Genomic DNA, 19,838 nt, shown 5'->3' with positions numbered 1-19,838 from the left:
CGCGGATACTTTTTAGATGACCCAATAATATAAATTATTTATATTTTATTATATCTGTTAAATTATGATATTTTTATTATATTTACATAATTTTGTGCACTGATTGTAATTGAAGTAGAGAATGAATAACATATTTATCAATTGAAGAAGTGATGTAGCGAGTAACGTAGAAGATTCATAATCCAGAGGTCCAGAGGTCCGAATCCCATTAATACGCGTGCGTTTTTTAATATCAATTTGAAGTAATTGATTTCAGATATAATTATTATAAATGTCTATAAAATTTGTAACTCTTAAATATAAATGTTTTTTTTTTTCAAATATTAAATTAGTGTCAGCTCGGATCCAATCCATTTTAATCCATTCAATCCATTTCAATCCATTCAATCTATTTTCATGGATTTAAAGTACGCATTAAAAAAATTTTAATCCATTTTAATGCATTCTCGTTTGCTGGGCAGTCAGTGGCCTAGTTTCCATCGAAGGTTTAAATCGAATTAAATATAAACAACTACAGTCGAGCATTCCCCTGTTGTTCGACTATAACAGGAATACTCGACTAGTAGTTGGTTGGTTCTTACATTCTGATCCAATTTAAATTCTCGGTGAAAATTAAGCCATTGTCCACATAATGCAATTGATTACATATTGTTTTTTGTCTTCTCCATTAATATGGACACAGTAGCAGAATATTAATGATTCAATAATTACAGCAAATATGAATGTAGATATTAATCAGCAGCCTTACGTTTCTTTTCTTTCTCTTATATCTCATTGAGCAGTAAACACGGAAGCGGAAGTTTCATCAAGTTTCAGCCAATCATAAGATTGTTTTACAACTATGTTAAAAATATTTTACTGCTAAAGAAGTTCTAATGTTTACCGACTTGTTATATACATTATTATATTTACATTAAAATACTATTTTTATTATTACAAGTATTGTAAATAACATAAAAAATATGATTTTATATTATTCCGCGTGTCCTGCTTTCGCTTATTCCGCTCAATGGGACATAAAGGATTTAGGAAAAGAATAAGAAAGAAAACGGAATGGCTGTGATTCATCGTGTTGATTCCGTAAGTTCCGTTCCGTTGTCAATTTTCTCTCTATGGGACGGCATCCTCACTAGCGTCAAAGTTGATATCACGTGATCATGCTCATGCTACAAGGCGCCACAGCTACAGCTGCTTTTCAGCGTTTCATGAAATGACACCTTTAGCAATCATTGTTCCAATGTTCTCGTCATCAAATACTAATCCTCGACTATCGAAATATCGGATACAAAAGTACCATATAATATGCGCATTATGTACATATCAATTTTCTTAGGATATGCGATATTTTTCGAGAATAAGATAATATCTCAGAATTGTGCTCACAATATATATGTACATACTTATGCAAATACATATACAAAGTATGTATGAATACGTACACATGGCGTCACAAATGCCTTAAACACGAAGTTGCACGAGTTACACGAGTATCGGAGAAGGAATGAGAAGGCATGAGAGAGGGAATAAGAAGGCATGAAAGCGCATGTTAAGGCATTTGTGACGCTGCGTACGGCGTGTATGATGTACATACTACATACATACTACATACAAGGTAAAGGTACGGAAACGCGAGCAAGCGCGGGCTTTCTCGTGATAGGCCATGATAGGCGTTTATACCAGAGAAATGATGATAGAGAGGAATTTTCTTCTGTACCATTATGCATAGATCGCGCAAGTAATTGCTCGTACATCGTAAATTACGACTATTACGGAAGAGCGTCCAAGTCGTCGCATGTAGGAATGTGGCACTTCAAAATGGCTGCCAGTTAGTCAAGTAATTTACGGCCGTGTCTGCCTTTGTTGTCGCGCGTGTTAATCGCGAGTTCTCTCGCGAGCACCGCGGAATCTGGCGGAATTTGAAGTCGCGACGAAGGTGTGTGCGCGAGAGCGCGCGCACGAGAGAGAACGACCGTACGCACACGCACGCACGTGTAGGAGGTTGAAGGTGCGCGCGCGCGCGCGTGCGCGCGTGTTGCGCATGTATGTATGATGTATGTATGCATGTATGAATGTGCGTGTCCGCATGCTTGCTCGTTGAGGAGGCTTCCCGATCGCCTGTTCGATGAAACGCGCGCATCAGAAGATACCTCGGCGGTACATGTGATTAATATATTGCTGACATTCGTCGCGCTCTATATCGCATAGTTTTGTCACATGGCTCGCCACGCGGCGCAAACGTAAGAAAGCGCGACGGGAATATGCTCGGACGGACGGCTGCCGCTGTCGCTGTTATTGTTGTTGCTTCTGTTGCTGCTGTTACTGCTACTACTATTACTGATATTACTGATATTACTACTACTACTGCTGCTACTACTACTACTACTACTACTGTTACTATTACTATTATCACTACTACTAGTACTATTACTACTACTACTACTACTACTACTACTACTACTACTACTACTACACTACTACTACTACTACTACTACTACACTACTACTACTACTACTACTACTACTACTACTACTACTACTGCCAATGCTAACAATCGCGCGCGCATCACCGCCGTTGCTTCGTCAAGAGAGTTCTATCCCGTGGAATTCCGCGACGAGTGGCAATACGTCGCCGTACCATAAACATCTCGGTGCATGAATAAACGAGCGTGAGCGTGCGCGCGCGCGCGCGCGCATGTGTGCGACACTAGACTTTGTCGCTGTCGGTCACCGTCATCTCTCTCTTGGTACCAGTATTATCAGCGGAACGGGGACCATCCGTTCATTGGAGATAGGTTAAGCTGTCCGTTGATCGTCCCCTCGCGTGCGCGCGCGCGGCGCGAAGATGCCGAAAATCGGCTACGAGAGATGTCCATCGTTTTCTTGTTATCCTACTCTTCATCAGCGTCCTCGCGAGGTGGACATCCGAGGAAGATTTCTCTTCACGACGTCGTAAAGCACTTGTCACTCGGATGAGTTCGCTGTGTCGATTTCGTATCCCTCGTCTATATGTTTTTACGCTTCTCGCTATTAATCGCTATTTCGTCGTTCGTAACTCCGTATTGTTGTGATACGACGTTGTTGTATATGACGTTCGAATAAAAGTGACCCTGAGTCTCAGAGCGTGTTGTGAATTGAACTAGCTACACACCATCTATTCAGCCATGACGCTGGGCAGGATCCGTGGCAGAGTTAACTGACAGTGATCTTTGTGTTGTAAGCATTATCTTCTCTTAAGTAGGACCATGCGCTTTGAAACTAGACTTACACTTGTCAAGACATATATTCAATATAGCCTTGTCCTATATATATTCTTAAATAAATATATTAATATCGAACTGGAAATTGTAGGCTCACGCAAAAATATTATTAGGCACCAAAAGTTGTTTTGACCGAATATCTTCTTTGGTTATTTGTGTTAAATATATTAAAATTGTTTTTATCTCCCTTTTCATACACAATTTTATATTGACAGCTATTATAAGAAGAAAACATAAGAACAGGAGGGTCAGTCATGTAATTTTTTCCTAGGGAAACGTGAAAAGTAAAATGTTTTTGTATGTATATGTATATATATATGTGTATATATATATATATAAACTTTTCTGCTGCTCTAGAGAAAAAGTTACATGATCGATACTCAGGTACTAATTACTTCTACTAGCATTGATATTTATTATAAATGATGTTAATAGTGATACGATTTAAACAAATTTGTTCAACTCATTAACGTAAAATTGTAATTATAAATTGATAACTAATACGAGTATCTGGTTGTGTGTACGAGACACTAAATATAATTATTTATACTTTATAATTTGGCTCATCGATACAACTGTACAATTGTCCATGAAACTCGTACATCGATTTGTAATTATGGACATGGGAGCGACTTCTTTTCACTTATTTAGAACTATTTCACTTTAATTTTTCTATAAAAAAACTCATTTTTCTTATTTTTTTTCCGCAAAAATAAATATTAACACTAAAACAGCAAAAGAGAGGAAATTAATTTTTATGTATTGTAACTTTATCCATACTGTACTGATTGCCTATCATCAATTTTAGCACCTATGGATGTGTCTAGTAATAACACGGAAAGACTAAGTAACAGCTAAATGTGATTGGTTGGAAAAGTAAGAATTACATTTGACTGCTATTTAGGCGCTCAGAGAGCGGGTGTTGTATCTATAAATTTATTCGCTTCCACTTAAGATGAAATAAGTATACAGGCTGTGTATAAAATTTACTGTCAGTGCTTAAAATCTATAGTATACGTGACATAAACTATTATATTTTAAAATTGTTCGTTTTTAAGAATCTTATTGATTATCAAATTGTTGATTTTCTTATGAGATGCTTATTAATATCAATATTGTAAAAATTGTAAATATATTGTCAGTGTGATAAGTGATGTGAGTGATGTGTGTGTAGTTTATGAGACAAAAAAAAATAACAGTTAAGCAATAATTAATCCATTAGATTTTTCTAATTCCTCCATGAATTAATCAATAAGATTTGAGTTATGAATACGTTTTTATAGTAAACAAATATCTAAGAAATACTCTTTTCTTGACTACAAATATTTCAAAAGTAGGATAAAGACGAAGAGTTAATTGATAAAAATTGAAGAGATTACGATTTTTTTACAAGAAAGAACAAAATTTGAAGACAGAATGATGTCATGGAGTGAATTCACGATCCTTCAATTAAAAGATGTATTGAAAGAGATGTGTTTACCCATCTCTAGAAATAATGAATTAATAACTAGATTATTGGAGGTAGATCTTCGAGGTAGATTGGCTGAAATCAGAAGTCGATGTTTGAAGATATTGATCCACAAGATAGTTTAAGAGCTCAAAAGAGAAGCAAACAACCGATCAAACAACAGATCAAATTAATAACTGGATTGACGGAAGTTTTTCAAGGAGGCAGACCGATTGAAAGACATTATTTTACAAGAGGATCTAGGAGTTTTAAAAAGTAATGCAAATAAACAATGAATCGAGGTAAGCGCTTCAAATTCTATGTCGGAGATAAAATTTATGTGATCTTTTGGAGAAAGAGATAGAATTATTGAAACGTGAAAATGAAATTATGTGAGCATCTCTATTCATTGTGAGTGAACACAATGTAAAAAAGACAAATATAAAAGCGATTGGAGATTTACAATGATTTTAATGGAATCAATTGATCTTTTACTAAATGGAAAAAGCAGATACAATTATTATAATCATTTACAAATTAGATGATAATTAAAATAATTAAAATTTTAATAGTTCTAAATTTGAAAGAAAAAGTACAAAGTTGATTTTACACAGAACCAACGAATTTTTAGACAATAGTAGCGAAGAACTTTTGTGTAAACTTAAAGAAATGTTTGAATAAGAGAACTGAGAAACAATTTGAAACAAGAGTATAGCGTATGAAGAGAAATTTTTCAGAATATTGTCACGATATAATTATTAAAGCAAGTGAAATAGGAATTCCTGAGGATAAAATTAGTGGATTATATTATTGATGGCATTACTGATTTTCAGTTACAAAATCGTGCGAGAATTTTCCTCCAACATCAGTGTTACTGCAAGCTTTCAAGAAGATTTCACTTCGTTCGGAAGCTAAGCATTTCAAGAAACGGAACGGAATAAGATGGGACTAGAAACAAAGACATCACGAGCAAAGGAAGAAGATCGAAATGATTGTGTTCCAGAAAATGCTCGTTGTTTTAATTTCAATAAGTTTGGGCATTTAAAGATTGTAAACACCTTAAACAAGAGTGAGGATCCTGTTATAAATGTGGAGAGTTAGGACATCAGGTGAAGTAGTGTCGCAAAAAAGAAGATTATAAAAATGGAAAGGAAGTCTACTATATCGAGCACATAGTGGGAGAAGAAGATTTTAGAAGAGACATCTCTTTAAAGATAAGCGACAATAATTTATGTTATGATTTACCGTTAAACGTTTTGTTAGATACTGAAAGTTCTATTAGTTTCATTAAAAAGAAATAAGTATGTTAAAAATTACGAATTGATAGACAGATTATTATGATAAATTCGCAGGAATTAATAATTTGAAATTAATTATTTTAAGCACAATCAGAGCAAATTATTATTAATGAAATTATAAAAAAAAAATTTTATTGTTATTGATGTCAAATACTATATTGTCTGATATTGTTTTAGAACGTGATATACTTAAATCATTTAATTTGATTTTAATTGAGGAAAAGAAAGAAGCATATAATATCATTAGTGATATTATAAATATTGATATTTGTTTATAGAAATATCAAGGATGTAGAAGGACAAATTAGAGTCAAATTCGAATATAGATGTGTGTAATAAACGTTTAAAATTTTAACATTCTGATAAATTGATATGAAATATAAATTTAATTTAAAAACTTAATATTACATACAACTTAATATTACATGACATGTTTCGGCATTATAATTGTCATCATTAGATGTTAAATTCGCAGAGCAAAAATACAGTAAAAAAGTCAGATGTATTTTGAATAGTCACTATTAAGTCATTAAACGTTATGAAAGACGCAATGAAATATTCTTATAAATATATATAATCCGTATCTTATGTGAATCCGATGTAACACCATAGATGGAGGGTGAAAACGAAATTACTCGCAATCGGTTGAACGACCGATTGGTAGAGAATTTTCGCGATTATCTATAAGTTATAATCTTTTAGGTACAGATCTACAAGCAATTTCATTACTATATTAAAGTACTCACCGTTATGGTCTTACATTCTTCCAGCGTATGATGTAGATAAGATGCGTGTCAAGTTGCTTGTATCAGTCACTATAATTATGAGGTCAATAAATATATGTGAAATTATTAAAACTATTAGTCACCAAGTTAAAGATTGCATAAATATATAAAATTACTAGTCAAAAAGTTAAAAATTAAAATGTATAAATTTAATGTGACTGCTGTGACAGTCTGATATTGACTGATATGTTACAACATATAAAATGATCTTAGCGAAATCATAATTTATTTATTATCGATATGTAAAGTATGCTTTGTAAAGTCCCTTCATATCTGTCTGTAAATTGAGGCTATTTTTCTGTTTTTTTAATATTTAACATTTTTGAGATTAGGCGTTTGTTATGACACGATGTTTACAGAAACAAAACATTACAGAAACTTTACAAATTAATGATGAGATTTCAAATTGCGACAAGACAAAATTGAATCAGATGTTATTGATTTTATGAAAATTATTATCTGAACGGCCAGAATTTTTAGAGGTTAAGACCAAATTACAATTAATAGTTAAAGATTCACTTTTTATTTTTTAACTCATAAGACTTTTATTTTGAATAATTGGGAACAAATTATAAGGATTAGTAATTTGGAATATGCGTTCCTAATAGTTTTATAGTAAAAAAGAAAAATAATCAATTACGACTGTGCGTCGATTATCGTACTTTAAAAAGAAGTTAGCATGGGACAGTTACCCGATAATTGAACATTAATTAGCACTTTTAAATAATAAGAAATTATTTATACATTTAGATTTATGTAATGTTTTTTTTCATATACACATGTCTCTAGAATCGATAAAATATACAGCTTTTGTAACGCCATTCGAACAATATGAATTTCTTAGAATACCTTTTGGTATAAAAGCAGATTCCGCTAGACTTCAACAATTTGTCTATGAAGTGTTCAAGGAATTAATTTATAATGGGAATATTTCGATATATTTGGATGATATATTATACTTATGATATCAAAATTTAGAGTATCGTTTTAGTTATTAAAGTATTTCGATTATTAGTACAAAATAACATGGGACATTAAGATTGAAAAATATAAATTTTTATGTGCTGAGATAGAATATCTTATGATATAATTAAGATATATAAAGATGGTAGATTTACAGTGGAAGGAATATCCACAATAAAAAATTTTCCAATTCCTAAAAATGTACGCGATATGTAAAGTTTTCTTGAGTTAAGTTTTTGTTTTAGAAAATTTATTGAAAACTTTGCAATTATAGTTAAACTGTTATACGAAATATTAAAGAAAGATGACTGCATTTACTTTTAATACAAAGGCATTCGAAGAAATTAAAGCTAAGTTAGTTTCTAATTTAATTTTAACAGTTTTTAGTTCTAAGAATAAAACTGAATTATATTGCAATGCGAGTATTTTAAGATATGATGTTATATGGTTTAGAAAAAAAAAGATTGTAAACTTCACTCTATTTTTTATTTTTCTAAACGGACCACAGAAAACTTGTTACCATAGTTGTGAACTAGAAACTCTAGCAATAATTTACGCGTTATATCATTTTCGTATTTATTTGCAAAGAATACAGCTTAAAATTATAACTGGTTATGAAGCATTAAAGCTAACATTTAATAAAAAAGATGTGAATTCACGTATAACTCGGCAACAATGCAAAATTTTGATTATATTATAGAACATAGATTAAGGCTCTTATTCTTGAAAAATATCGCATACTATAATATTTCTCTAGTTTTTCGTATGCGATATTTTTAGAGAGAAGAGAGGTCCAGGTTTTCATATACATCATATGCGCTTAATCGGATAAGCAATATTTTAGTAATAGAGAATAATTCATTGGAATATAACTTAATAATCCAAAGTAAAGATCCGAAAATTACAAAATTAAGAGATAATTGAGAAAATCAGAAGATTCTAAATTTGAAATGAGAAATGGTTTAATTCAACGTAAAAAATAAATTTTATTTTACATATTTTCATCTATGGAACAAAATGTTTTATTTAAATATCATGATGAATTAGGCTATTTAAGTGTAGATAAGTATACTGTGAATATTATAAAAACTCACTGATTTCTTAAATTAAGAGAAAACATAGAAAATCATATCAGGAATTATCTTTAATGAATTATTTTTACGCTTATTTGTGATAAAGAAGGGTTTTTACACAGCATTCCCAAAGGGAAATTTCCATTTAATACTATAAATATAGATTATTATGGTCTAATCGACAAAAAACTATATATACTATTAAAGGATTTATATTCTTGATTATTGATACATTCTCTAAATATGTAAAATTATATGCTACTAAAACTACTTCAACTGCTGAAATTAGTTATTTAGAGAATTATTTTGATAACAGTCATCTAAAAATAATAATTTCTGATAGAGGTGCTGCTTTTACATCCCAAGAATTTCACAATTTCGTTGTGTAAAATGATATAATACACATATTTATTAATAACAACCGCTCCCCTCAAACGAACAGATTGAAAGAATTAATTAAAATGTTAGTTAAATTAGTTGATAATACAGATAAATACTGATATAAAGTATTAAAAGAAGTTGAATACGTATTTAATAATACAATAAATAAAGTACAATGAAGAAACTCCTAGCAAAATTTTATTCGATATTAAACAACAAGATAAAGTTAAAGATGAAATAGTAACATATTTGTATGAAAATATAAATAACGATAGCAATAAAGAAAACGTTGAAAAATGTAATTAAGAATCAATTAGATTTCGAGTTTGGAGTTGCTGATAAGATAATTTAATCACAAAGACGTAATGAGGACCTATTTAATCAAAAAAGAAAATATTCACATAAGTATAAAGAAGGTGATTTAGTTATGCTTAAAAATTTTGACACATCAAGAGTTTCTAAAAAATTAATTCCGCAATTTAAAAGATTTTATTCAGTTATTAAGTATTTAAGAAATGATAGATATATCGTATCGGATGATGAAAGACACCTTGATATACATAAAGTCTATCAAGATGTTTAATGATCTTTTAATATGAGATCAGGGCAAGGAGAATAACTGTAACTGCGAATTTAAAGATTAAATCGAGATAAGCTTATATTATTAAATTATTTAAAATTTTACAGTTTAAACGCGATTGTCTGTCTGTGCGTTTTTAATGTTTTCTCTTTTTAAATTATTGTATTATTTTATTCCTTTAATGTTTTATATTTGTTATGAATTAAACATTGTCAAATATTGTGTTTCAATCTTTAATGCAAAGATTGAAATTGTTCCAGGATGGACATTAGTCAGGCTAGGCGAATTGTAAATATATTGCGAGCGTAATGAGTGATGTGAGTAAAGTGTGTGTAATTTATGAGAGACAAAAGAAAAGAAGGTTGAGTGATAATTAATCAATAAGATTTGAATAATGGAAATATGTTCTTGTAATAAATCCAGATAGTTAAGTCTGTAGAAAGCAGATTTTTAAAAAATGCTACACTATGCCAACAAAATGACAACAGAATTAGATGTACATAATACTGCTGAGTACATAATACTATATAATATTACATAATACTATAGATTGCTAAAAAAAACGTAACAGAATCTGCAAGCGTCAAATAATGTCGGCAGGATCTGTTCAGTTTCTGCCAATAATTTACCTTCACATTATATCGACAGGCAATGTTAACAGAACACAAGCCTAATGCGGACGCAGTTGGTGGCAGACTGCCGTCATTTTCTGCTGACAGTCTGCTAGAAGACATTTGGCTATCTAGGAATATTTAAGAAATATACTTTTCCTAACTATAATATTATTAAATTAATATTATTGCTCATCAATTTAATATATAATATTATTTCTCTAATTCTGTTCATGATTGTGAACAAGATTTCGATGGGCGATTTATTGAATTGGATCTGTATATAAATTTATACTGAATATTTAAACACGGTCCGCTTTGACCGAAAATGAGAAATTAGTCTTGGTTCACAACCTTGCTTTAAGAGACCTTAAGTCATAAATCGAAAGAGATTAAATGATAATAATTTCTGTCTTTAAATTGTGCAGTCTTTAGGCTTTAACCGTTAGACTTAAGCGAATTGAGCTAAACTCGATTTTTTGCCTAAAAACATAAGTTTTGTGGCCGATATATCGTCATTAACTTACAACTTATGACCTCTTAAAGCAAGATTGTGGACTTAGTCTGATTGATCGTTTACTGCTTATGTTTTACTGCTTAAGTTTTTTGTGTGCCATGAGAAAGTAAGAGAGTGATAGGTGAAGTTTACCGAAAGATGGAACAAAGCAACCTGAATTTGATTTATTCTCATTGATGTTTAATTTCAATTTATAATATATATATATATATATATATATAATATATATATATATATATATATATATATATATAAAATATATATATATATAATATATATATATATATATATATATATATATATAATATATATATATATATATATTATACGGAATATAGGTTTTAAGCACTGATAGTGAATTTTCGAACATAGCCATTCGAGAGAGAAAAAGCATTGAAGAGAGAAAAAGATAAAGAGGTAAAGTAGCTACGAAATGCTTGAAGATACGGTATTTATTAGGAAGCACTTAAAGTCATCTCAACTTGAATCACTTAAAAAAAAAAAATCGATGATAAGACATCAAATCATGTTAATAACTAACTTTTTTTGTAAAGTCAAACCTAATGATTTAAAGAAAATAGAAAATAGTAATCAACATTATGCTCATAAATTAAAGAACTGTGTGTGTGTGTGTGTGTGTGTGTGTGTGTGTGTGTGTGTGTGTGTGTGTGTGTGTGTGAGATTTAATTTAGAAAAATTAACTAATGAGATCATTTTAACGAAAAAATTCATAATTTATTAGTTTTTAAAATTTATTTTTTTGGGACGATATCTGAGATCTCAATATTCTTGAAATATAATTCAATAATAGCTCAAATGAACTCTATTATTACTTTCTTTTTGTTTTCTTAAATGCGTTTGAAAAACATATTAGGTGTTGGAATTAATTCGTAGCGTTTTACAAGTGATTGGAAGTACTTTCATTAATGTATTTTTTAATGCTCATGTGAAATAAATAACATTCTTTCATTAAAAAACGCTACGAATTAATTCCAACACCTAATAGTTTAATTTCTGTGTTTTGTACTTTAATATGTATTATACTTAAAATTTAATTTCAAATAAATTTATTTAAATAAATTTATTACTTTAAAACTTATTTATAATAAATAAATTTTAAAGTAAATTTTAATTTCTATACGTATCTTTTTTGTATCGCGAAATACAAATTTTGCTCTTTACTGAATTTACTCTCTCTCTCTCTCTCTCTCTCTCTCTCTCTCTCTCTCTCTCTCTCTTTCTCTCTCAAATTAGTATTTTTAATTTTATAAGAGACATAAAATAGTAAGATGTAATTGAAATACAAATAGCATGTCACATAGGTAATTTTTAATATTCTCAGGAAAATTTTTACTCTCTTATTTTTTACTCTCAGGAAGATTCGCTTTTTTCAGACTGACTTATTATTTTCTTATTTTTTTGAATTAAAAAATTAAATAAATTTACGTGTCATATTTTTTCCATTTGCTTCTATAAATTTCTAGAGGAAATTTATTTTAGTCTCAAGATATTGCAACTAATAAAGAATTCTATCACTTTGCACTGATGCGTATTAGATATTATACATAAAGTTACAATATTGTAAAAACATAATATAAACATTAGTTATCTTAATTAGTAAAATATTTGTTGTTAAGAAATATCATATTTTTGATGATAATATATATATGATGATAATATATATATAGGATTTTATTGATCAACATACTAAAATACTTATACTTTTGTACTTTATATTTTTTTGTATAATAATCTTTAAAATGCATCAATGTGAAGTAGCGCAACGAAATTTGTAAGTAAAAACATCACTGTTTTATGTTGCAGATTCATTCGCATGTGTCACAGCCAGATTAAAACTAGGTCCCAGAGGGCCTAGCATGGGCCACTATGAATCCACCCGCTGCCAGCAAATCGAGCACTCGCGGCTCTGGATACCACCAAAAAGCTTTAGCTGAGATTCGCAACTCATTATTACCATTTGCGAATATTGGCGGGGCTGGTGAAGTGGGTTCCAGCGCCGCTAGCACTATCTCTACCGTATCTACGACCAGTGGCATTAGCTCTGCCTCAGGTCTCAGCGGGCTCTCTGGCGCCTCCGGTTCTACCGCTGACAAAGCGGATCAACGACAAGCGTTAGGACAACTACTAGCTATGGGATATTCAGAAGTAAAACGAATAACAGCTTTGTTCTTACAGAGATCAATCGATTATCGGATATATCTTTTATTTTTTTGTGTTTAGTGCATTCAGAGTTTTTGCTCTTTCTTTAACTCGAGATGAAATAACATTCATCTCGTTTCAGAAAAAAATGTTATGAATTGCAAATAAAACTAAAATGAATATATTAACAACAAAAAGGTAACTTACATATCAATGCAATACTTATCATCGCAATTGCTCTTGTAGGAAATAGGATTGCGTGCCTTAAAATTTGCGGGATGGCGATTGGATGCGGCAATAGAATATTTGAAGCAGGCTCAAGGAGAATCTCTAAATGGGCTCGGCAAACTCAATACCAAACTTATCAGGAAGCCGAGTCTCGAGAGAGAATTGAACCTGCAACGTGGCAGTCCTGCATTGGACAGTGGAGCAGGTAGCTCGCGATCCGATAGTCCACGTCTCACAGAACTCAGCACGCATCCACAGTTGAGTCGTCAGTACTCGCCCAGTAATTTCGTGGATCGTGAACCGCCGCCGCCACCGCCACCTCGATGTAGTTCTACGCCACCACCACCACCGCCACCTCACGCACCATACAGTCAATCCAATGTGCCTTCCAATATGCAGCAGATGCTCAAGCGAATGTCACCTGCGCCGGTCGTGCCGACGAGATCGACAACAACGGCACCCGGCACGGCCGGCGCCACATCAACGTCAGTAAATCCACCGCAACGCGGCACTAGTCCGGTGGCGAACGCCAACAATTCGAGCAGCCGTCAGCCGATGATTGTACAAAATGGTCCGCAGGTGCAGCAGCAACTGACACAGCAAATGCAAGCTCTCAGTATTTATCAGACGAGCAATAACAATGCAAATACCCAAGTCGAACCTCCGCCACCGTATCCTATAGTTCCGTCCTCATCGTCCGGTCAGTCTGTACAGCCGCCTTCTTACAGCGTTTCTATGCAAAATCGGCAAAGCCCTACACAGTCACAGCAGGATTATCGTAAAAGTCCATCATCCGGTATCTATTCAGGTCCGACATCTACTGGTACACCCAGTCCCATCACCGTATCTACGATATCACCTAGTACTACGCAGACGTCGATGGCACGGCCGACACCGTTACAAGCATGGGGTGCGCGACAGGCGAAAACGCAGCCACCAATTATCATGCAATCGGTGAAAAGTACACAAGTGCAAAAACCAGTGCTGCAGACTGCTATCGCTCCCACGGCACCTCAGTCAATCTCCACCACTAGTAACACGCCGCCTCCGCCTCCTTCTTATGCGTCATCCATTCAGCAGAAGCAACAACAACCACCGCCTGCTTATCCGCCTGTGAATAACTCGTCACCCGTTGGTATACCGACGACAGAACCACCGAGTTACGCCACGACGATGCAAGCATTAGCGGCGCAGCGCGGTATGCATCATCCGTTGCCGCCACCACCTTACAGCACCCCTACTGAAGACACTGCAATTATTTCCTCCGCGATAGAGAGTGGCAGCGCATCGCGAACGTCTCCCGTTGCTCATCATCCGCCACTTCAGAGAAAATATTCGCCGGCTGATAACTGTCAACACACGATGGATGCGCCACCATTGCCACCGGTTGCCTCGACTTCCGTATCAAGGAACAACAATAACAATCATTCGTCCTTACTCGAAGGTACTGTTGTTAGTACCAAGAGTGGTAATGGCACCAAAGGTGACGGCAGTGGTGGTACACCCTCGTCCTATAAAATTAAGCATCAATCTCCTATACCCGAGCGCAAGACCATGAGTATAGAGAAGGAAGAGGAGCGCAGGGATTGTAAGGTGAGAAATTACTCTCCCCAGGCTTTTAAATTCTTCATGGAGCAGCACGTGGAGAACATACTCAAATCGCACAAGCAGCGACTGTATCGGCGTATGCAATTGGAAACAGAGATGGCGAAGATCGGTCTGAGTGCAGAAGCGCAATGCATGATGAGGAAGATGTTGTCACAAAAGGAATCCAACTACATTAGATTAAAACGAGCGAAAATGGATAAATCGATGTTCACGAAGATCAAGCCGATCGGCGTTGGTGCATTCGGCGAAGTCACACTCGTGAGAAAGCTCGACACCAATCAGTTTTATGCGATGAAGACTTTGAGGAAAGCCGACGTACTAAATCGGAATCAAGTTGCTCATGTGAAGGCCGAGCGTGATATATTGGCAGAAGCTGATAATGAATGGGTCGTCAAGCTCTATTACTCATTTCAGGATAAGGATAATCTATATTTTGTAATGGATTATATACCTGGCGGGGACTTAATGTCACTACTTATTAAACTCGGCATCTTCAAGGAGTCATTGGCGAGATTCTATATCGCCGAGCTCACGTGCGCAGTTGAAAGTGTTCACAAGATGGGATTCATTCATAGGGACATTAAACCGGATAATATTTTAATCGATCGCGATGGACATATCAAATTGACTGACTTTGGCCTCTGCACAGGATTTCGTTGGACTCACAATTCTAAATATTACCAACAAAACGGTAACAAATTTTCAATCATTTCTATATTTATTATTATATCGAATTTAAGTGTTGTCTATTTAAAATAGACTCAAAGCTAGGGGATATTTATTATCTGATAAAATTTGTAATTTTCAGAAAATTTCTTTTTTTTTATTCTTGAAAAATTTGATTTTTATGTAATTTTATTGATACTTACAAGTAACGTTTCTCATTAGGTTGTCTTCGATGTGTAATATTTTTTATTTAGTACTTGCAATATAGAATCACATAAAAAAGAAATTTTGTACCGAATGAATTTCAAGTTATGATGAATCTTTTTTTTCAGTGAAAGTAGAAAAATCTGTAATAAAATCCTCATATAAGTCATAAATCGAGTGAACATCATCAATTTTGATCTTTTTTATCGTGATTTTAAAAAACAATTTCATTTTTTGTTGAATACAAAAAGTATTCCATAGTATATCCCAAATAATGGATAAGTAAAACAATCAAATTTTATTTTATTTAATTATATTTTTTTTATTTTATTAAATTTCCTTTCAAATTAAATTTCAATTTTTTGTCTTCCATAAATACATTTCGAGGAAATATGAGAAAAACAATATTTGAAGAGAGTATCTAGCTCTTGCTAGAGCTGTGAAAAAAAAGAACGTTATTAGAATTTAATTACTAGAACTTTTTTTAATTTTTACGGTCCAATGGCCTTCTTATTTTTTTTGAAGGGGAAAATGATTTTTACTTCTGTGAATAATATATTGATCGAATGGTCAAAAAAATGATTATTGTATAAGATTCTTCTACGAATTTTTTGATCTTCAATATAATGAATCTTCATCGAAATTAAATTTTGTCGTATCCGAGCGTTTTGTTAAATGCGCCTCTTAATAGTACTTTTTAATATTTTTTTTATATATTGTATTTTTTAATACAAAAAGGATACTAATCATACAAGAAAATTGGAATCCGATGATATGAATCATATATAATCTATAAAAGTTTATAGATCCTATAGGTATAATAATATAATTAATAATATAATTAATAATAGATAGTTTTTGAGCTGATATCAAAAGTGTTTTATGCATGAGTTTTATGCCTTTCATATACCATAGCTTAAAAACTAACCATTATTAAGCCTCGTATTTATATCTTTTATACGTCACATTATAAGCTACATTATATATATAAAAATTTTTTTCATCGGGATCCAATTTTTTATATAATTAATATGGAGGCTTTTCACATATTAAATATTATTACAGGGCTCATTTAACAAAATGTTCGGGCATGGCAGAATTTATTTTCGATGTAGATTTATCATACTGAAGGAGATCAAAATCCATGATAAGAATGTTCTTTGTTCCCTCTTTGTCTGCGTTTAACGCTCACAACACTCGTAGAATCATTTCATCCTTGTCGTTTATCAAATGTTAAACAAGGACAAATGATGTTCATGAGTATTAAGTGGAACGCAGCCTTTGTAAATGCAAAAAGTGCAAGCAATGTGAATAAATCTATTGTTTTTTTATCTCTTTTTTTTTTAAATAAAATAATGCAAAATGCTGACAATCGGTTAGCGATAAATGACATTATTTTATTATATTCATGAATTTTAAAAAATTTATTTTTGTGACAACTAGAAGATAATATATAACAGAAAAGAATAATTTACTGATATTATATATTATATTTATAGTGAGTCTTCCCTTTACTATCCTATAAATTTCGCGGCTCTCAATTGAAAACAAAAAATAGATATCACGAGATAAATCATGGACTTCCTATTTTTTATTAATTTTCAGTGTATAGTTTGTTGCTTGTATTCCAATTTATTTCACAAAGTTGCATTAAAAAAATCCTTAGCTGGAATTTTAAACAAAAATATCTGAAAAATCTGAGTTCTCAGGGAATGTTGTGATAAGATTTTAATTAACGCTTTAAAAATATATTTTAAGATGTATAAAATAAATTAATGTTTTTTTTGCGATTCAAGGCCATGGTAAACAAGACTCAATGGATCCAGCTGATGATTGGAACAACGAATGTCAATGCATACAGTTAAAGCCATTAGAACGTAGAAGACACAGGGAACATCAGAGATGCTTAGCACATTCTCTGGTTGGAACACCGAATTATATCGCGCCGGAGGTCCTACAACGTACAGGATATACACAGTTATGTGATTGGTGGAGTGTAGGAGTAATCTTGTATGAAATGTTAGTTGGTTCTCCACCATTTCTTGCCAATACTCCTGCTGAAACTCAATATAAGGTACGTATAATTCTTTATTATAATATCTATACTAATAATAATAAAGTATTAGATGATATTTAAATTATGAAATATTTAAAACATATTAAGGAATTCTTTTTAATTCTTCAGAAATCTAATAAAAATACATTTTTAGGAATGAAATTAAAAAATAATAGAATTTCTAGGAATCTCTCTCTCTCTCTCTCTCTCTCTCTCTCTCTCTCTCTCTCTCTCTCTTAAAAAGTCTATACAGTTCTTCATAGACTTTTTTAGATTTATTGTATAACATAATATTAAATTATCTTCAATAAAGCTTGGTTTATGTATGTTCATTTTGTAGTTATTAACTTCAAATGAGACACTATAAAATCGCGATGTGCATAAAACTTCAGTTCTGAATGATCTGAAACAAAGAATCTCGTACAAATTTTAAAAAGGGTTTCGGTCAAATTTTTTCAAAGGACTCCACACAAATCTTATGGAAATTGGATTTTGATGAAATCGGTTGAAAATTTGATATGTTGTAGATCTTGTCGTCCCGATAAACAGTTTTCACAGGCACGATCCTCTATAATGAACCGTTTGATCTCTACGAGGCGCTTTTCGAAACTGGTTAATATTACAATATCTCATTTTCAACAAGTGCATTCCTACTAATCATTATTTGCACTTTCTATGTATATTTTTAAATAAAGAGCTAAGGATAACATTAATTTGATTGGCTCTCACAAATTGTAGTGTTTGATTATTGTGAATCGCCTAGAAAGTAGCAACTAAAAGTACTTATTTGATAACAAAAAATTTAACTTAAAATCAAATCAGTTTAAAAACGCGTATAATTCGTAAACGTATATCATTATTTGCACTTTGAATATTTTTCATTTTCGAACAAGTTTCCTAACAGGTGAGAAAGAGACGTTCCCTCGCCTCGCTCCCACTCGGTGTTATGAGGAGGAGACAGAGCTGGAGGCTGAGTTCTAGCCCGGTCCTCAACCCCCTCGTCCGGCGGGTGGACTATCACCCATCAGACTCACTCCTTTATAAGGGAGGGCGTGGAGTCCGGAAGAAGACTCATTTCTCCTGCCCTTCCGCTCGAGGCTGTAAGTCGAAAGAAGGGGCTTGGCTTCGTCCCCTCAGACTTGTGGCCGCTATCATCGCCGCTGGTATCGCGACCGTTGCGGATTTGTACTAAGAGAGGGGGTCACGTCAGACGCAGAAATCCAAGTGGTTCGGGTCCTGCCGAGACGCGTGAACGCCTCCCTCCTTGCTCGGGCCTTGCCCGCTCCCTCTTTCTCTCCGCCTTATATTTCCGGTATATATTAACCTATATTCCGCTCTCGTTCTCGCAAAAGAAGGAGACGGCGATCCAGAACTCCTCGCTGTCCAGCATTGCCTGGACCAATGTCGGGAGCGGAAGATACTCTCCCACCACCCCGACCAAGACCCTACGCTCTGCGTCCCACGCAGGACACATCTCGAGAGTGTGTCTTGCGGAGTCCCGGTCAGTGGCGCAGTGGTGGCACTGCGTGATTGGCTCCTTGCCTATACGACACAGGTACTCCCAAGCAGCTATGCTTTGACAACCCCCTCTAGCCTCTGTCCGCACAGAAGTGGATGGCCTGTATGGTTCGGTTTTCAATATACCGTGATAGAATCTGATAGGCGTTCATGCTAAACTTCAAAAAACAGGCTATTGTGCCATCTTCTTCATTGCGTCTATGGCTCACGAGGTGGGGTTCTCCACATATGAACAGTTTGGATCCACTGATACGTCTCGGCGAGTCTAAACACTAATAGATCCGCGGAAAGGTTCCCGCCAAGACTATGACGACGACGTGCAACATATATATAATATATATATATATATATATATATATATATATATATATATATATATGTAGGGCGAGACTTTTACACCCGAAACAGCATTTGCTGTATTCGGAGGCTACGATGCATCTCTCCATCCCATGCTCTATATAGGTTCTCGTCAGAACGGTGTGCATG

The 19,838-nt window shown here is 33.3% G+C and overlaps 1 protein-coding gene across 4 annotated transcripts in view; it reads left to right on the top strand.

Moving 5' to 3' along the window:
* Positions 1 to 2,502: 2,502 nt before the first annotated feature.
* wts (serine/threonine-protein kinase warts) overlaps positions 2,503 to 19,838 on the top strand; it is a 34,322-nt gene continuing 16,986 nt past the window's right edge. The window contains exons 1-5 of one of the 4 annotated variants that reach the window (XM_011053660.2): positions 2,504 to 3,213; positions 12,737 to 13,078; positions 13,319 to 15,599; positions 17,575 to 17,852; positions 18,362 to 19,413. In XM_011053660.2, coding sequence (XP_011051962.2) covers positions 12,800 to 13,078; positions 13,319 to 15,599; positions 17,575 to 17,852; positions 18,362 to 18,379 — 2,856 coding nt within the window. In that variant the 5' untranslated portion in view covers positions 2,504 to 3,213; positions 12,737 to 12,799 and the 3' untranslated portion in view covers positions 18,380 to 19,413. The other 3 variants (XM_087413437.1, XM_011053658.2, XM_087413436.1) reach the window with 3 other exon arrangements.

Source organism: Acromyrmex echinatior, chromosome 14 (genome assembly GCF_024713525.1).
Source record: "Acromyrmex echinatior isolate Ae372 chromosome 14, ASM2471352v2, whole genome shotgun sequence".
Lineage (NCBI taxonomy): Eukaryota > Metazoa > Arthropoda > Insecta > Hymenoptera > Formicidae > Acromyrmex > Acromyrmex echinatior.
Note: the sequence above shows the minus strand (reverse complement) of the source record. Positions and strands in the feature narration are given on the sequence as shown.